The 17448-nt window shown below is 36.5% G+C and overlaps 1 protein-coding gene across 3 annotated transcripts; it reads right to left on the bottom strand.

Moving 5' to 3' along the window:
* Nucleotides 1-769: 769 nt before the first annotated feature.
* LOC311295489 (uncharacterized protein) lies at nt 770-14258 on the bottom strand. 3 transcript variants are annotated; one of them, XM_084416901.1, is made up of 5 exons: nt 14074-14204; nt 13242-13565; nt 12133-12288; nt 11895-11962; nt 770-966 (listed from the first exon to the last, which is right to left on the bottom strand). In XM_084416901.1, exons 1-5 carry the CDS (start codon nt 14126-14128, stop codon nt 913-915), a joined length of 657 nt encoding a protein of 218 aa, XP_084273027.1. In that variant the 5' UTR covers nt 14129-14204; the 3' UTR covers nt 770-912. The 3 variants fall into 3 exon arrangements, with proteins under 3 accessions (XP_084273027.1, XP_084273028.1, XP_084273026.1); XM_084416902.1 differs by lacking the exon at nt 770-966 and adding an exon at nt 8157-8396 and having other exon boundaries at nt 12133-12243; nt 14074-14258; XM_084416900.1 differs by lacking the exon at nt 770-966 and adding an exon at nt 8157-8396 and having other exon boundaries at nt 14074-14223.
* Between the last annotated feature and the right edge of the window lie 3190 nt (nt 14259-17448).

The raw sequence follows: 17448 nt of genomic DNA, 5'->3' as shown, positions 1-17448 counted from the left end.
TGTGTAGTTTAATTCTGAATTTGCACCTATAGAATAATGGCTATCATCTTGTTATAATGGTGTTTGATCTGAATGCAGTGAAGATTATTGCTAGAACATATAACATCATGGCTGTTTAAAGTCTGTACATATAATAGCTGTTGTATATAAAAGCGTGCAAGAGCGCTTCTCTGTTGCTATAGGCAAGGCAAGGCAAGTTTATTTATAGCACATTTCATACACAATGGCAATTCAAAGTGCTTTACATAGAAGAAATTAAAATAATAAAAAGAAATAAGAATAATTAAAACAGTTTAGAAAAATAAAATTAAATACAGTACAGTACAGTACAGTCGGACGAACAGCGGCACAGTGCTCATTCAGTAAATGCACAGCTAAACAGAAGTGTTTTGAGTCTGGATTTGAATGTGACCACTGTAGGAGCACATCTGATCTATTGTGCATCTATAGCCATTGCTGTTTGTCTTCCCAGCATGCAAGTGAACCGTAACTGAACACATCACGATTGATGAGGATTTTTTGATCAATGTTTGGTGACGACACCTGTGTACACCTACCCTGGTAATCCAGAGTTCTCGCGAGAGCACAAGTTGAATTTGCTCAGCGAGTTACTCTGGTGTCAAGTAATGATGCTCATTAAATATGCCCCTCGATCTGAGCTGCACCAATCACATCGGGTTATCTGATATAGGCGGGCCAGAGGCGAGATAACGACAGCGCTGTTTTTGCTGTTTTGCCGACTGGATACAGTAAGAGTCTAATTTACCAGTTAGCTCCGCTGGTAGCTAAGCGATAACTTGTTGTGATTGGTCATAGTGTTATCCAGTTGTGTGCAGTGAGATTTTCAAATGGTGCCACCCCTCAGGCTGGCCGATTTTCATTAGTCGATGCCAGACCATTAATCTTTCAGATTTAGGTCTGGATTTCCAGGCTAGCATACACCACCTCTTCCTCCACCTTTACTCCCTGAAAGAAAACACAAACACAGAACATACAAAGAGACAGGAGACAGTAAAAGAGTTTGCCAGAAACTGAAATCAGTTTTTTAAAGTGGTAAATTATGTTTTTCTGCGCAAGCAAAGCACTCGTGTAACTTCATCAAACTGAGGTTAAACCACTGGAGTCAGATGGATTACTTTAATGATGTCTTTACTAACTTTCTGGGCCTTGAAAGTGGTAGCTGCGTAGCTGTCAATGGAGGGACAGAAAGCTCTCAGACTATATTAAAAAATATCTTCATTTGTGTTCAGAAGATGAACGAAAGTCTTATGGGTTTGGAACGTCTTGCTAGGCGGTATGACCAAAAATCTCTATCACAGAATAATTTATGATTCTGGCAGTATCACATTATGGGCCTTTATAATGGAAAAGTAGCTAATTTTAATGTCAGGAGTAGATAAAAATGAAAACAGTGTGATGTCAAATTAATGTAATGTAAAAACAAAAATGTATAATGAAAAATTGGGGCGGTCAAATCATTTTATAAAACTTGAACATTTTAATATATATTCAAATTAAAATGTAAGTGCAAAGTACTGAACGCGGAGGTTTTCTTTTAAATTGGCAAACTTAAATTGAAAATTTTGTGATTTTTCCTTTTACATTTTTTTTTTTCATTACTTTAAAAAGTACATTCTACTGTACCATTATAGTTCCATTTTAAAAATCACCATTTATAACTGTCAGTACAGAGCAACTTGAAGTAGAATCATATGTAAGAAAAAGTATGTTATCTCCCTCTAGAGGTAAAATTATGTCATAGCTTAATTTTTGAGGGCGTTTACAGCTAGCACATTTAAAGGTATAGCGGAGGATTTTCTTTTTCCGGGTGGATCCTCAAGACTATTGGTCCTCCTAAGTGTCAATCATTCTGGTGATATGTTTACGTAAGGCCGTCGTACGTGCTCGTCGCTTTCTGCGCATGCGCACTTTCAGGTGTATATGTGTGGTGAGCTACGGTTTCAGCCATTCCTTTGAAAATGTCTGAGGGCCGCAAGAGAAAAAAAGTCTACGAGGTGTATGAGAAGAAGAGAAAGGCCGCAGAAGATAGAAACAAGACCAGAGTGTTTTTGGGAGAATATTTCACACGCTGGCGTGCGCTAAAAGCGCAGGTTGGGCTTCCCACTGATGCCTCAGTCGCGAAGTTTCTACTCGACAGGTAAAGTTTGGCATGCTGTTTGGAGAAATCCATTTAAAATCACTGCTAGTAAAAGTCAATGTAAGCTATGATTAGCGATGCTAGCCCTGGCACAGGTCACGCACCGCGCAGACACGGTAAACATCTCTCGTACACACGTTTAATAGGCGTTCCCTCTTGGGAGCAGGTGGTGCGCATGTGCATTTTTTCAAAAAGTGGAGAGGGCGGTTCTTTTCTAAAATTCGGGAAAATCCTCCACTTTAACAGTTGAAATGTAGTGGAAAATGTAAACATCACTTATATGTTTAAGATTTAAAAACATAAATTTGAAACACAAAGATAGATGTGGAACATTCTGACTTGATATGTTCGATGAATAAAAAGGCAGTCAATTTCCGGTTTATTTTTTTAATGCTTTATTATCAACAAATAGCATGTACTAGAATAACTTCCATACATCAGAAAAACATTTCACATACAATAATTGACAAAACAAAGAGAAAAGGAAAAGAGAAAAAAAAGGAAAAGAAAGAAAACAACAGTGAGGGTACAAATCTATATAGGCTACTATTAAGCATAAATATATTTTTATATGAAAATATAAATTAAGAACATATTACGTAAACATATTGTTTTAATTGCTTTGCTATTTTTAGATTTTTAAATCACATCTATATCTATATTTTAATCTCTTTCTTAATTAAGCACTGTGTTTCCCACTTGCGAATTTACATTTGTGAATATGAAATTTACATAAAAAATTAAATTAAATTTGTGAAACCAGCATCCCTTGAGCAATGACCCTTAATACAATAACCTTATATATCACATATTTATAGGATAAGAGAAAATAATTCAAAATATTATCAGCAATAAATCTCACAGTAATTTTCTAGAGACACTATCTTGGTAGGACCAAAACATATGAGAAATGGTTTCAGTAGAAATTTTTAAATAAAGTTCCTTCATTATTAATAACTGACTAACTAATAACAACCCGTTCCTTAACCAATTTTTAAAATAATAAAGATGTATTCCTGTACAAAATATTGCCCTTATTCCAGATAAAGAATGTTTTCCATGTCAATTAATGTCAATTAATTTACATTGTGTGTTTGTCAACTGACTGAGCAGAATAATATATTTTTGCTTGTCTTTTCAATAATTGGGAAAAACAAATGGAGGGGCACCTAGTCTTATTATCTATAATTATTTTAACCTCCAATTATGTGATGCTTTCTCTTACAGAAATGTTACAATTTGAGGATTCCAAACAGTTGCCAGCAGCTCACATTTATTGATATTAAAGTCACCCTGAAGTTGTCCTAGGTGTTTATTACTTTCTTCTTTCAGAGGAATACAATCAGAGTCATATATATATATATATATATATATATATATATATATATATTTTTTTTTTTTTTTTTTAATGTCCTGGCTCTTCCAAGCTTTATAATGGCAGTGAATGGCTGTTTCTGTTTTAAAGTCCATTAAAGTGCATCTATCTGTCATAAAAGTGCATCTATCCATCATAAAAGTGCATCTATCCATGATAAAAGTGCATCTATCCATCTATAAAGTTACTACACAGCGCTAAGATATCCAGTAAAGAAAGCATTTGAATTCGCCACAGAAATAATAGCATGGCTGCGGGCTCTAGTGAGAAGCATTCACATTTCTCCGTTATTAACCTTAGATCTCTATTAGATCAAACAGCGCTGACGTGGAAACCAGGAGCAACATTGTGCCGTAAATGAACTAGTTATAGGCTTTAAGTCCACAGATCAGTAACATTCACCATGGATTTACTGTAGTAACACTAACTGTAATGGAAGTTTGGCAGGAATAGTAAAATGCTTTCAAGTACATCACACATCTTTTTCCAACATTAGTCTCGATTAGTCGAGACTGTTTTCCAAGATGGATCTGTAAACGCGTAATGTACTGTCTTTATAAAGTATCTTCTTATTAAACTGTCTGTACACTTACAAAGTTCTCAGTGCTTCGGTTTGCATGTAGGGACCCTCATTATGCTACCGTGTTAGTGTGAGGCTATTTTGAGCCTTGTTAGTGGTATTGACTAGTGATTTACTTTTACTTACTCTGTGCCCCATATACTAGCGTTATAAGCTAATCTGTTTTTAGAGATGAAACTCTTTACATTCGATTTTCATGAAAATGCATCCCAGGGAACGATCGACTCGGTAACCATGTGTTAATTACCCCTAGGATCATTTTTCACCGGAATTGTCCTTTAAGGAAACAACATGGCAGATTGCAGTTGTTTGTTGCCAAACACAAGTCTAGCAACAGAATCAAAAATTATAAACTCTACTATTGTAGACTCTGTGTTGCGTGTGTAATGTTATCAGCACAACATATCAATCCCGGGGTGTGTTTCCATTCTTACAGAATGCAATTGTATGGTAATTTTATGGGATCAACGCTCTGTGTGAAAGGGGCTATATATTTTACATATGCGTAGTATATGATATTTGATATGATTTCTCAGTAATCGTAACATTTTTGTCAAACATCAACATTGATGTATTGTGTACTTTTCCACAGTAAAACAGTTTTGCTTAAAGAGGAAGTTAAATTGTGGAAGTCCTATTAAATCGCACACTATTCACAAGAACACACACTCACACTATTCACGTCTGAAAACATGCAAACACTGATGCACATTAACCACAAACATCCAGTACAGACACGTCTTGCACACACTCTCGACAGACGAAACCACTTTTCTTTCCAGATCTAACAAGACTTATGCCTTCTGTAGTATGATTCTCTTTGCATTACTGTAAACAGACACCAATATCATATATGTTTGCTGCTAATATGTATCAAATTGTCATTCTGTTGATTTTATTGTTAACGTTTTATGTGAAGTTTTAATTTGACACTCAGAATGGCCATCATCTTGTTAAATAATGACATCTGATCTAAATTCATTGAGGAGAATAATCTGCTGGAACAAAGGAAGTGGCTGTTTCCAATCTGCTGGATTTTTCGGAACACACAGAAAAACATCAATAAAACGTATGAAAAACATATATAGATATAGCTATACACAGTAAAATGTAATTAGTTAGACATACTTAAAAAATGCATGCAAACCGATTGCTTTAAAAAAAGTAAAGTGGAATAGGAATAGTATGTTCTACTGACAAATGCTTAGTATACTTCACTTATACAAGAGTAGTAACTAAAAAATTATAAATAATAAAAACAATTTAATTGTTCTTATTGTTGTGTTTTCCATGCTGAATGCTGACTCAACATTGGTTATTTGAATGAAATCATCACAAATTTAGAGGGATTGTATCAACATGATCATAGACTCTAAAAAAAGACTCTAGACTCATAGACTCTAAAAAAAAGACTAGTTCATAATTTAGTTGAAATTTTAGTCACCTTTTATAAATAACCTATTTATTACTTCCCTTACTTCCCTTACATTACTTCGCTGCATCAATAGGAAGAGAATTACAATAATTTAAATTAAGTTCAATGTGCAACCAAAGAGAACACTGATCACCATAATGATGAGTTCAAACAAAAACATTTTAGGAAAATCAACATCAATTTATGAAGTCAGCGAATGTGATGTTTTCAAAAAAAAAAAAAAAAAAAAATCAGTTTTGACAATTCAGCATCAAGATAACTTTTGAAAATGAGTGAATGCAACTGAAAGATAACTGAAGAGAAGGAAATTAGTGAGAAGTCTATTAAGAATTGCCCAGCATGACAAAATGGCACTCACACAAATCAATTAAAGGCATAGTATATGAATAGTAACGATTACTAGATTTTTACAATTAAGTTAAGGCATTAAAGGATTAGTTCACTTCAAAATGTAAATTCGTCATCATTAATTCACCTTCAAGTTGTTTCGAACCTGTAATCATTTCTTTCTTCTGCTGAACACAAAAGAAGATATTTTGAAGAATGTTGGTAATCAAATGATGGACCCCATTGACTCCATAGTATTTTTTTTTCCTACTATGGAAATCAATGGGGTCCATTAACTGTTTGGTTACTGACATTCTTCAAAATATCTTCTTTTGTGTTCAGCAGAAGAAAGAAACTCATACAGGTTTAGAACAACTTGAGGGTGAGAAAATGATGACAGTCTCTACATTTTGAAGTGAAATATTCCTTAGTAAAGTTAGTTAGAACAACTGTTAGATTTTATAGTGAAGCTATGTTTGCATCCATATACTAGTATGCAAATTTTGGAATATCACATAAAAACGCTGGATTGAAACGCCAAGATGCGCATAAGTTCTAAAAATGCAGAGCCGAATCTTTTTTAAAAATGTTTATCCAAGACATGGAAACACCTTTACCGTATAAATTCCTTGATGTACATCAAAAAAGTCATGTGACTTTGCCTCAACAGATCATGGGCCCTATAATACACCATGCGCAATGCGCAAAAGTGTGTTTTGCTAGTTTCAGTCCGACGCAGTTTTCATTTTCACGTCCTGCGCCACGTTGTTTAAATACCAAATGCATTTGCGCCCATTTGTGCGCCCCTAGCTGTGCTGGTCTGAAAACGAGGTGTGTTCTGGCGCGTTTCTATTTTGAGGCAACTGAAATAGACTGTGCCATTGACCAACTGAAACCTGGTCTAAAGTCAATGGCACAATATTTTTTTTTGTTATTTAAAGAGAGCGTTAGTAATGTGCGCCTATAGGCGGGTCCACAACGCACATACATTCTGCTTATAACACACACAGTGACACGCAGAAGCACACAAACATGTCAAATATTAAAAATAAAAGGATTACAATGTAAAAGATTAATATTGTGTACATAAAGATATGGTGGAATCCGGCTTGTCCCATAGATGGTCTGCTCACACGCTTTAACCTCGCGCACGAGCGGATCCATTTCCTCGCTAGAGAAAGGTTCAATTTTTTCCGCTTGCAAATTCCGTCATGTAAATAGCGAATCCGCCATGGTGTGAGTGCAACAGGCTTTTAAAGGGATTGGGAGATGAGACTCTGATTGGTTTATTGCACGTTACGCCCAAAACACACCCATTACTCATTAAGAGAATAGGGACAATCCTTTTAGACCATGCACCGAGAGCGACGACCATTTTTCCCGTCATTAAACTAGCAAAAGTGGATTTGGATTCCCTAAGTGCACTTGCGCCGTGCGCTTCAGACCATGCACTTAGATCCTTAAAATAGGGCCCCATGTGATTGGTTAACTGGACCAACCAGCGCAGCGATCTCATTGCACACCAAACTGTTATTTTAATAATTTTGAAATGTCTGTCATCAAATTTATTTGTTATAATAACCTCCTATAACTGTCTCACACGATTGTGCTCCCAAGCATCCCAAATATCACATGACAGCGTTTATTATTGCATTTCGTCTGTGTGCCCTGAGGTGCAAGTCAGTCATTTATTAGGTAAAAGAGCTACAGGCTTCTTCGGTTGCAGCAACATTCATTTTTATTATTGATACTTTGTGCCAATTTCCCCAGAAGTGATGCTTTTATTCTCTTGAATGCATGGGATGGAAACAGTGCTTTATTCACAATTTTTTTATGCGATATTCTAATTTGAAGAACTTAAAACAAAGGAAACAAAGCTTATGAAACACTTTTTGCCAGGAATCAATTAATGTACAGGAGATCAATTTGAATGCCCCATGATGCTGAACTTTTTCTGCATTTGATTATGTTTGACCTTCTGACCTTAAACACACATTAACATGCAGGATCACAATAAGCAAATCATTAAAATATGAAAAATATGAATCTAAATTACATACAACACAAATAAACATGTATGAACAGGTAAAATTGCTGTTCAGAGTTTGTATGCACTTAAGAAACTGGTATATTTTTGGGTTTTTGCAGTTGTGAAATGCTGTGTTAGCATCATGTTCTTGACCTGCACTCACATAATGGTTGCCATCAGTAAGCAGTTTTAACCAAACCCTCAAACCGTTCTGTTTCTTTGGTTATCTCTCACACACATGTGGATTTTATAAAAAAACAATGCTGCTTCTGCATTTGCATGAACACGAACACCACTGCTAGCACAGTGCATGTTAGCATGAACACCTCTTTTACATTTTAAACGGCTTTGTTGCAATAATCAGCTTTCTAGTGTGCATGTAAACCTCTTGAATGTAATCAGATGATCATTAAGGAAGAAACTTATCACAGAATTGGATTATCGTTTGGTGACGACACCTGCGTACACCACATCTTCCTCCTGTTTAGCACTCTGAAAGAAAACACAAACACAAAAGATACAAAGAGGGAAGTTTTAATAGAGACAACAGTATTGATAGTAAGCATTGGCAGGTTTAGTAAAAATAGATTAATGAACAAGCTCGAGGTGAAATCCAGAAAAGAATAGAAAGTTTTAAAATATTAAGTCAAGACTCAGTAACGTCCTTGTTTATGGTTATGTATTAGTTAATACAAATTTGGTACAGTAATTTGCATGGCATATCAGTGATATCATGTCACAGTCTGAACCGACCTTGAACTATGGCTGAATCCGAAATCGCCCCCATAGCCTCAAAGAAGGCATTATTTAGTGGTAGTGGTGTCTGAAACCATAGTGGACATTATTGAGTGCACTCAATCCCACAATGCACTGCAATAACGAGTGTACAACAGATGTACCCTCACCTGTTGTATGAATTTGCTCACTTGTTTTCATTCACTCCTTCAATTGAACGTTGTTAGTGGATTAAGGTAGGGAATAGTGATTGAGCGTTTAGGAAGCGATTTCGGATTCAGCCACTGTTTCCATGGTACCCGGAAACTCTTGAAACTGATGCGTTGAATACCAACTGGCGATTGGCTCTTTTATTTAGAAGGCGGGACTTATTCCGCCATATTGCGTGTTGTACTTTCTCCCATTCATAAGTAATATGATTGCACCGTCTTTGTATATTTATAGTCTTATGTTTGTTAGCCTATTATGCTGTGTTGCTTGCTGTGCTATTACACATAATGCGACAATATTCCCTTTCCTGTCCAACTAGCTTACAAGACATTGGATATAATTTCACACAGTTTCATTATGTTCATCAATGTTTTCTGTGATTGTATTGACTAGATCCTGAGCTCAATAAGAGTAATATACCCACAAGAACAGACACTGAATCTCAAGTGTTTGTGGTTTGCATATCAGGCGAAGACTGGGATCTAAACATTAATTTCACACTCATTTTTTATTTTATTTTTTCATCACTCTGACTTCCTGTTTAACTGTTAAATGTGTGTTGCACAATCTTTTCCCAGAACTGACTTCTCTTTTCTTTCTTTTTAGTGGGCCTATGAAGTCAGTTCTCCTCAACTTTTCAGACTAATGCAGGGTTTCTTGTAGGGGATGCACTCAATGAAAAAAAACAAAGAACTACTTTAAATTCTAGATTTCAAACCCTGGTGCACTTGATCCAACTGGGCATGTCAGATTAATGTTATATTCATGATGTACTTTTACACCTTTTCTACAGCAGATATATTACTACAAAATAATGTTCAACTCACAAGTAAATATGCATAATGTAGGTATTTTAGATTGTTATTTTGTAAATAAATTAATCAAACTTACTAACACCTCCCCAAATTCATTTGCAAACGAAGTTGTCATGTGACAAATCAGCTTTTTTTTATAGCCAATGGTTTACTCCTTGCCTGTTGTGTGGAATAAATGGATATTCTGTATTCTTTAAAACGTACACCTACTGCAGAGAAATCTGAACCTAATAAAAAAAAAGAAGAAAAAAAAAAGAAGATGCCAGAGGAAGATGTCTGGACCTGGAAAATATCATATAATCGGACGCACCCTTTGTGTCAGCAGTGTTCTACATTTACGTCAAGATGAGAACCGTTTACATCCAAATTTTATTTAATTTACACAAAACCAAAACATACATTTTCAGGAAGATTTACTAAATATAACATTTTTGCACCCTTGTCTGTGTGTGTCTAAGCCCAACATATGCCAACAGTTTTAAAGCAGTGAGGAATTCACACACGTGCTTAATAAAAACCTACTTTGAATTTGTGTTGACAAACATGTTTATTTCAACATGTTTTTTTTGCTGTTTAGCAATAAAGTAATCAGTGTGTGATGTATCTATAGTGTCCATGACAACCTTACATGCCTGCTGATTTAAGTAAGTGAAGTGAAGGCCAAGTATGGTAACTGTGCATTTAACCCATCCAAAGTTCTGCAGCGAGTACTGAAGACACACTACACACACACACACTACAAACCATGGACACACATACACCCACCCACCTAGTCATTCACTGTGGCGCCTGGGGAGTGATTGGGGGTTAGGTGTTTTGCTCAAGGGGGCCTGTATTGAGAATCGAACCAGCAACCTTCGGGTTACAAGTTTGACTTTCTAACCACAACTGCCCCTAAAAACACACGTTTGCCAAGGTTTACTGGTTGGCCTTGATGCACACACGTATCGCCAAAGGCACTGCTTGGACTGCCACTAGGGTGCAAAATGCAACAATCATATGCAGATATCAGAAATGGTGCAAAGGCAGCTTTACTTCCAGTCAGTGTAGACAGACTTTCAAATAGGTGATATCTACAACAGATTTGAGCTTTAGGCCTTGTGATACGTTTTCGGTTGAAAACACATCTTTCTTTGCCTTCTGTCCACACTGAGCTTTTTGGGGGAAAAACGGCTTACGCCTTTTTTTGCGCTGTAGTTTGAACTGTGAAAGATTAAGTATTTAAAAACACATGTTGTATTTTGACACATGTTGAGTCGTGACTCGTGACACATATTGAAAAGATATATATATATATATATATGTTGGTATTGTGCCTGTTAAGTGCAATTCACTTGCACAATTTACTTTGCTCACTCTTCATATCAAAGTCCTGCATAGATGAAATTTACAGGCAAAACATGAGAGAGGTTGCGTTTTAGACGTTGCGTTTAGAGTGAGTGCGACCTGGACGCATTAGTGAATGCTGAGATATTTTGCTAAATAAAATGATCCTGCCAGAAGAATTGCATGATAATTTTATTTTGTCTTGTTCAGTCTGTATCATCTCCGTGAGCATTTATACGAGACACACGCAGTGAGGTGAATTTAACTGTTTCAGTGTGGATGAGAAACTTTTGGAAAGCACTTGAAAATGCTAATGTGGACAGAGAATGTTTTGAAGCAAAAACACCGTTTTCAAATCTATCTGGATTAACGTAGATGTAGCCTTAAACACCTACATTCTCACCTGAAAAAAACAACAACATAAAACTACATTTCGTGACACAAATAGCACTAGAATTTAGAAATAGTTATGTGGGTTTTCTCCTCCATTATTGGCGCTCACCGAAAGCATTCTGGGATACATGGCTGCCTAAAGTCTGCACAATTCACCTCTCGATATATCCTCGATAAAAGAGGCGGATCGAGAACACATTTGAACTGGACTTGGCTAGATGTGAACTTTGAATTGGAACAGTACTTGGACAGCGACTGAGGACGTTTCTCAAGAACACAAGTACAGAGAAGAAACCACATTGAGAAATGTTTTCAGTCTCAAGCTGTTGTGATGTGGCGTGACGCAACAGTTGTGCCTGCATGGTGTAAACGTCAGGTGTTAGTGTAACCTGTTTTTTAATAACCCCAAATAATTAAAACCAATAGTTCTATTGGGAAGCATAACCATTCCCACTCATACGGAAAAACTATTAAACATCTAAATATGACTTTAAATGTGACACGATCTTACCGGATTCGGTGCGTTTCTTTTGTGGAATGTCGTGTCAGCGTAAGTGATCTCTTCCTCGCGGGCCTCAACTGTTTCAAAATTAATAATAGATGCAATAAATCAATAACATTAATCACTCAATCAATTTTCATCATACAAAATCCCTTTTATTTGAGCTGTATTATTAAAATGTAAACTCTTTAATTATAACACTTAATATGTTTTTACAGCTGTGCCAACAGTGGTAGGTAACACTTGCCCTGTTGGTCTGTTTTTCTGTGTTTCCTGTAGATGAAGAAGATCACGACTGCAACAATAAGCAACAGAAATCCAACAGCAGATGCAGAAATCAGTGCTATCAGATTTGGACCTGAGGGAGGACGTGAAGTAGAGGGTGGGTCTGGTGTTGGAGCGGCTGAAGAGGGACAGTTATGAGTGTGAGTGAGGAGAAAGTAGTAGATCTGTTACAAACACTATGAAACATCAGCAGCACTATAAAAGTGTATTGCGATGTCAGTCAGTGAGAGTTTATTGTGATGATAAACTCATTGTTTTGTTTCATAATTAATTTCGTAATACATTTTTCACCCTTTGTCTGACCATCTGAATGAAAAGCTTGGTTTTGGCCCTGGTTCTTAAGTCTTTAAAGTAAACATGACTAATAGAAGCCTGTTGAATACTGTTGTATATGACACTACTCACTGGGGGAAAAAACAATCTAAGTTGGCAATCTAGTATGTATTATCATAGACTATCGATTATATAGGAAATGGATCAAGAAAATGTCTTGTTTGAATAACTCCTAAGACCATTTGGTGTGTAGGAATAGTTGTTTGTTCTTATACTGGGCATCAGTGGTCAAATCAATAATGTTTTACTGTGGAGACGGTCCTGTGCTGACATGTTTCATAGTGTAATGTCATAATGTGGAGGAAGTAGAGAACAAGTTTTTGCTGCAGCTTTGTTTCAAAATATTCGGTACATTTTTGTAAGGAGGAAGTTTTGAGGTTTGAAACTTAAAGTATATTTTTATACAGTGACCTCTTAAATATCAAACGATGATCAGCTGTTCTGATCAGAAAAACTTGCTTCATGCTTGCATGACATATCGATTTAGAGTGAGCTTTACAAGTTTGATGTGAAAAACTATAACAGTATGAAAGAAGTAAGAGGAATTTTGTGAGTCATTATTTATGACACTACCAGAATTTAGAGGCATGTCTCATGGAATTACAGTGTCATAGAGAAATATGTCAAAGCTCAATATCACTAAAACTCTTTTTTTTTTCTCGGAATAAAGAAGAATTGTGTTAATAAATATGCAGAATCTGTAATATATAATAGAGTGAAATGTAATTCTTAACTTACCATAGACAGTAACATTGAATCTGTATGTAGACGATGGGCTTTTGCGGCTGATCTCAACTACATAAACTCCAGCATCTTCAGTTCTGATGTTCATGATGGTCAGAGATCCAGTCTTATTGTCCAGCTTCAGTCTGTCTTTGAATCTCCCAACAGGAACATCAAGGATCGTATTGTTCACTCCACTGGTTTTAGCTATAAGAGACCCGTTAGTTCCAAATGTCCACTTTATCACATCATTTCCATGTATTCCAGTAGCATTAATCTTTAGGGTGACTGAATCTCCCTCCATCACTGACACTGACTTCAGTTCATCAGCAAACACACCTGGAGAACACACACAAACAGTCTCTCAGACACACATATTAACGTTAGGTTTAATAACGACTTAACTAAAATTTTAAGTAGTTTTGAAATGATTGCAAACTTTGGAAAGGTAGAGAGATAGAAACCGTAAAAGTTTGAAACAACAGTGTGGAAAATATATGGTCGGGTGCAAAATACAGATATCTCAATTCATCTTCATATATTTTACATTTTCATTACAGCACCACAAAAATAACATCTTAGTGGAAAATATAAACACTTTGTACCTTAAAATGAGGATAACGTGTAATTTAACAGGACAATGAGAAAAATATAATTGATAAATAAATGAATAATGTTGATGAGACTAATACACTAAATCTGTAAATAAGTAATGTGAAATCAAATCACAAACATGAATCCAGACTACATCTCATATATCTGGGAATAAAAGAAAGATCACATCTTCTGACTGATTTTAACAGTGTTAGATTGATCTTTAGTGCATAAACAAAGTTTTGTGACTCACCAACCAGATGACAAAAGCACAGACAGAAAAAAAATAATGTTTTTTCCTTAACCATTTTCTTCCTTCAGCTCTGGCGTTTGAATGAGCTTTAGTGAACAGTAAAGTCTTCTTCTGTCTCTGTGTCTCGGCTGAGTGAGAATGAGTGTAGTCAGTGTGTTGACACTGTAGTTCAGTTTCACAACAGTGATCTTTTTTTTTTCATTGGGCTGTGCCTTGTGTTGATGCTGTATTGAGCAATCAAAAATAATCTTGCACTGGAATAAATAACTAGACTGAATACATCTTTAAGTGCACATAATTATTGATTCAATAATCGAACTTGTTGTGTTTGCAAGTTTGCATTTTGCCCTGAATATACAATTATTCTGTTGTCCTTCTGGAAGCCACACTTTTACTTTAGAAATGGTACAAAATTTGACCTTGTCCCAAATGTCCTGGCCCAAATGGCACTGCATGTTCATGACTTTACGATGTTTCGTTTGTCATTTTATGATCTTATATGCACTTCTACCTCTCCTCCTCGATGTTCACCTGTCTCTGTTTCTGGTTTTTCACCTTGCCTGTTTTGGGGTGTTCTGTCTGTTCTCATCCCTGGATGGTTTGCTCTTACTGTGACATTACTGAAAAACTAGACTTTTTTTTCTAGACTAGGCGATACAGCCAAAATTATCACAAAATTCTTTATCATATTATTATATAATATAAATATTTGTCACAATATTAATTTAATAAGGGAAATAAATGCTTTCCACATGTTTGTTATATCTTGAGAATGAATGTAAACTTGTTTGTTCACTTATTCTCCACAGAGTGTCACACCTGGACTCAATGAGGACTATGAGGAGGCAACGGGTAACAATTTAACAAGAAGCTTTATTCCAACAACGATTAGTTAACAGGTGCGGAACAGCGTGACTTAACACAAACCAGCCAAAGTGCAAAAGATATGCCGAAAGACATTTTGAACTAGACCATAATTAAACGTTGATCAACTTAAAAAAAATATATATCTATATATATCTATATATCTATATCTATATATCTATATATATCTATCTATCTATATATATATATATATATATATATATATATATATATATATATATATATATAATAACAATTAAACTATGATACAGAGAGAAAAAAAGTTTACAATTAACATTAGAAAGATTCGAATTCTATCTCTAAGTCGCTGTCAGAGAGAAAAAAAAATGTTTTGGCTATTTATTATTATTATTTTTTTGCCAAAGTGCAAAAGATATGCCGAAAGACATTTTGAACTAGACCATAATTTAACTATGATCAACTTAAAAAAAAAAATATATATAAAAAAAAATAATAATAATTAAGCTATGATACAGAGAGAAAAAAAGTTTACAATTAACATTAGAAAGATTTGAATTCTATCTCTAAGTTGCTGTCAACTTCGGATGCCACATCCACTTGTGCTGTGTTGGCAGATGTTGTTGGTTGGGGAATCCTTTTATGGTACGGATTGGATGCCGTCATGGAGCGCAGCATAGTGTTCGTCGGTTTGAAGGCGTGACACCCACCAGCATTCTTCACACACTCCGATGTGTGCAGGAGTTCATTCAGAGTGTCTGTAATGAGTCGGTTTCGTGGTTTTGTTTTGATTAGATTTACTTTTGAAAACACTCGTTCGCATGACGCATTTGAGTGGGGAAACACAAGCACATCCAGAGCAAACTTTCCCAGTTCGCTGAACACAGCTTTCCCCTGGAAATCCTCCAACGTAGAAATATGATGCCAAAATTCATCGACATCCATTTCTTTCGTGTCTTCACTCAAGGTCATGAGAGGCAATCGCCTCCACTGGTCATCAATGACTTGGAGACTGTCTGTGTCTGACATGTCAATTAGCCGTGGCACTTGTTCCATGAGGGGGAGCAGAGACGGATGCTCAACTCGTGCGTTTGCATCTGTTGCAGTGGCAGGAGAAAGGCATACAAGGCGGGTCAAGAGAGCATCATCAAAATCAAATCGTTTTTTGATTTCCCCGCAGGCAACCTGTAGAAAGTTCTGACAGCGCACATAAAAATCTGTCAGATTTGCTGGCGAAATGTTTGCCTGCTGCACATGCTGCATCACCTTTATGCCCAAGTACATTGAGCTCAGTGTGACTTTTGGGCCATTATTGATGTCAATGTCTTTCAGTGGAGTGCGCATGACATGGTCCCTATCCATGAACGTCAGAAGCAGATCTTTGTAAGTCTCGCAGACCTTGCTTCTCAATGAAGTGATCACCACCTTTTCACTCTGAAAATACTGATTAAGATCTGTGAATTTCGGTAGGACCCATTCAAGGAAATAATAGAAGAGGCGTAGAGACTGGTCATTGAGTGAGTGAAAAATAGTCTCCGCAGACCGCAGCAGTAAGTCTGGCCTCAAGCCACTGATCTGTGAAAAAAAGACGGAGAGCATCCCATTGCGCAGACACACGTTTTACAACGTCGTTCAGTGACAGCCATCTAGTCTGTGACGGTTTGAGCATTTTGTGGGGCTCAACATGGCAAAAATCTTGAAATTCTCGGAGTTGCGCAATACGTTTTGAGCTGTTTTTGAAGTACCCATAAATGTCTCTGGCTAAATCCTCACACCTGCGAGGGAGTTGTCTGCATGCCTCGCTTGCGCAAAGGTGCAGTGAATGGCACACGCAGCGCTGCACTGTGATGCCTGGAAGATCACTCCTGAGGCGGCTGGAGACAGAGTTGTGTTTCCCCATCATTGTGTTGCAGCCATCTGACCCGAACCCCACAATATTTTCGAGTGGTACACCTGCATCAGTGAATGACTTCATCATCTCGGCGTAAAGTCGTTCCGCAGTGGCTCCCTCTCTAGCATGTCTGTGGTCGTCTGTGTTCGAGAAGAGTTGTACCAGTTTCCAAAACCTGGTCTGAATCTTCCTTGGTCCCTCGTCAAAAAAACGAACAACTACACTCAGCGTTTTTACATTGCCTATGTCAGTTGATTCGTCAATCAAAACACTGAATTTCTTTCTTTTAAGAATTTCTGTTAGACTTTCAGAATAACAATCCCCAATGACATGCTTGGTTATAGCAGCCGTCTTTGTGCGCCCGAGGGTCATATTTTGGGCTATTTGTGAATCGTGGAAAATATCTTTTAAGACCAAGACCAAATTGTCTGAGATTCTCAGAGGTACGTTGTGCTCTGCCATGAACCCTGTTAACTTGATTTCAGCATTCTTCACAGATTCATCGAACTTTTGTTTTTCAGACGGTTTCTGTAGGCATTGTGCTATGGACCTTTGTGATGGGGCTAGATTTTTCTTTTTATCTGTATGTTTCTTGGACTTTCCATGATTTTTTAAAACCGTGATCTCTGCCACCATCTGGA

Source organism: Rutilus rutilus, assembly GCF_951802725.1.
Source record: "Rutilus rutilus genome assembly, chromosome: 8".
NCBI lineage: Eukaryota > Metazoa > Chordata > Actinopteri > Cypriniformes > Leuciscidae > Rutilus > Rutilus rutilus.
This window is presented reverse-complemented; position numbering and strand designations above follow the sequence as displayed.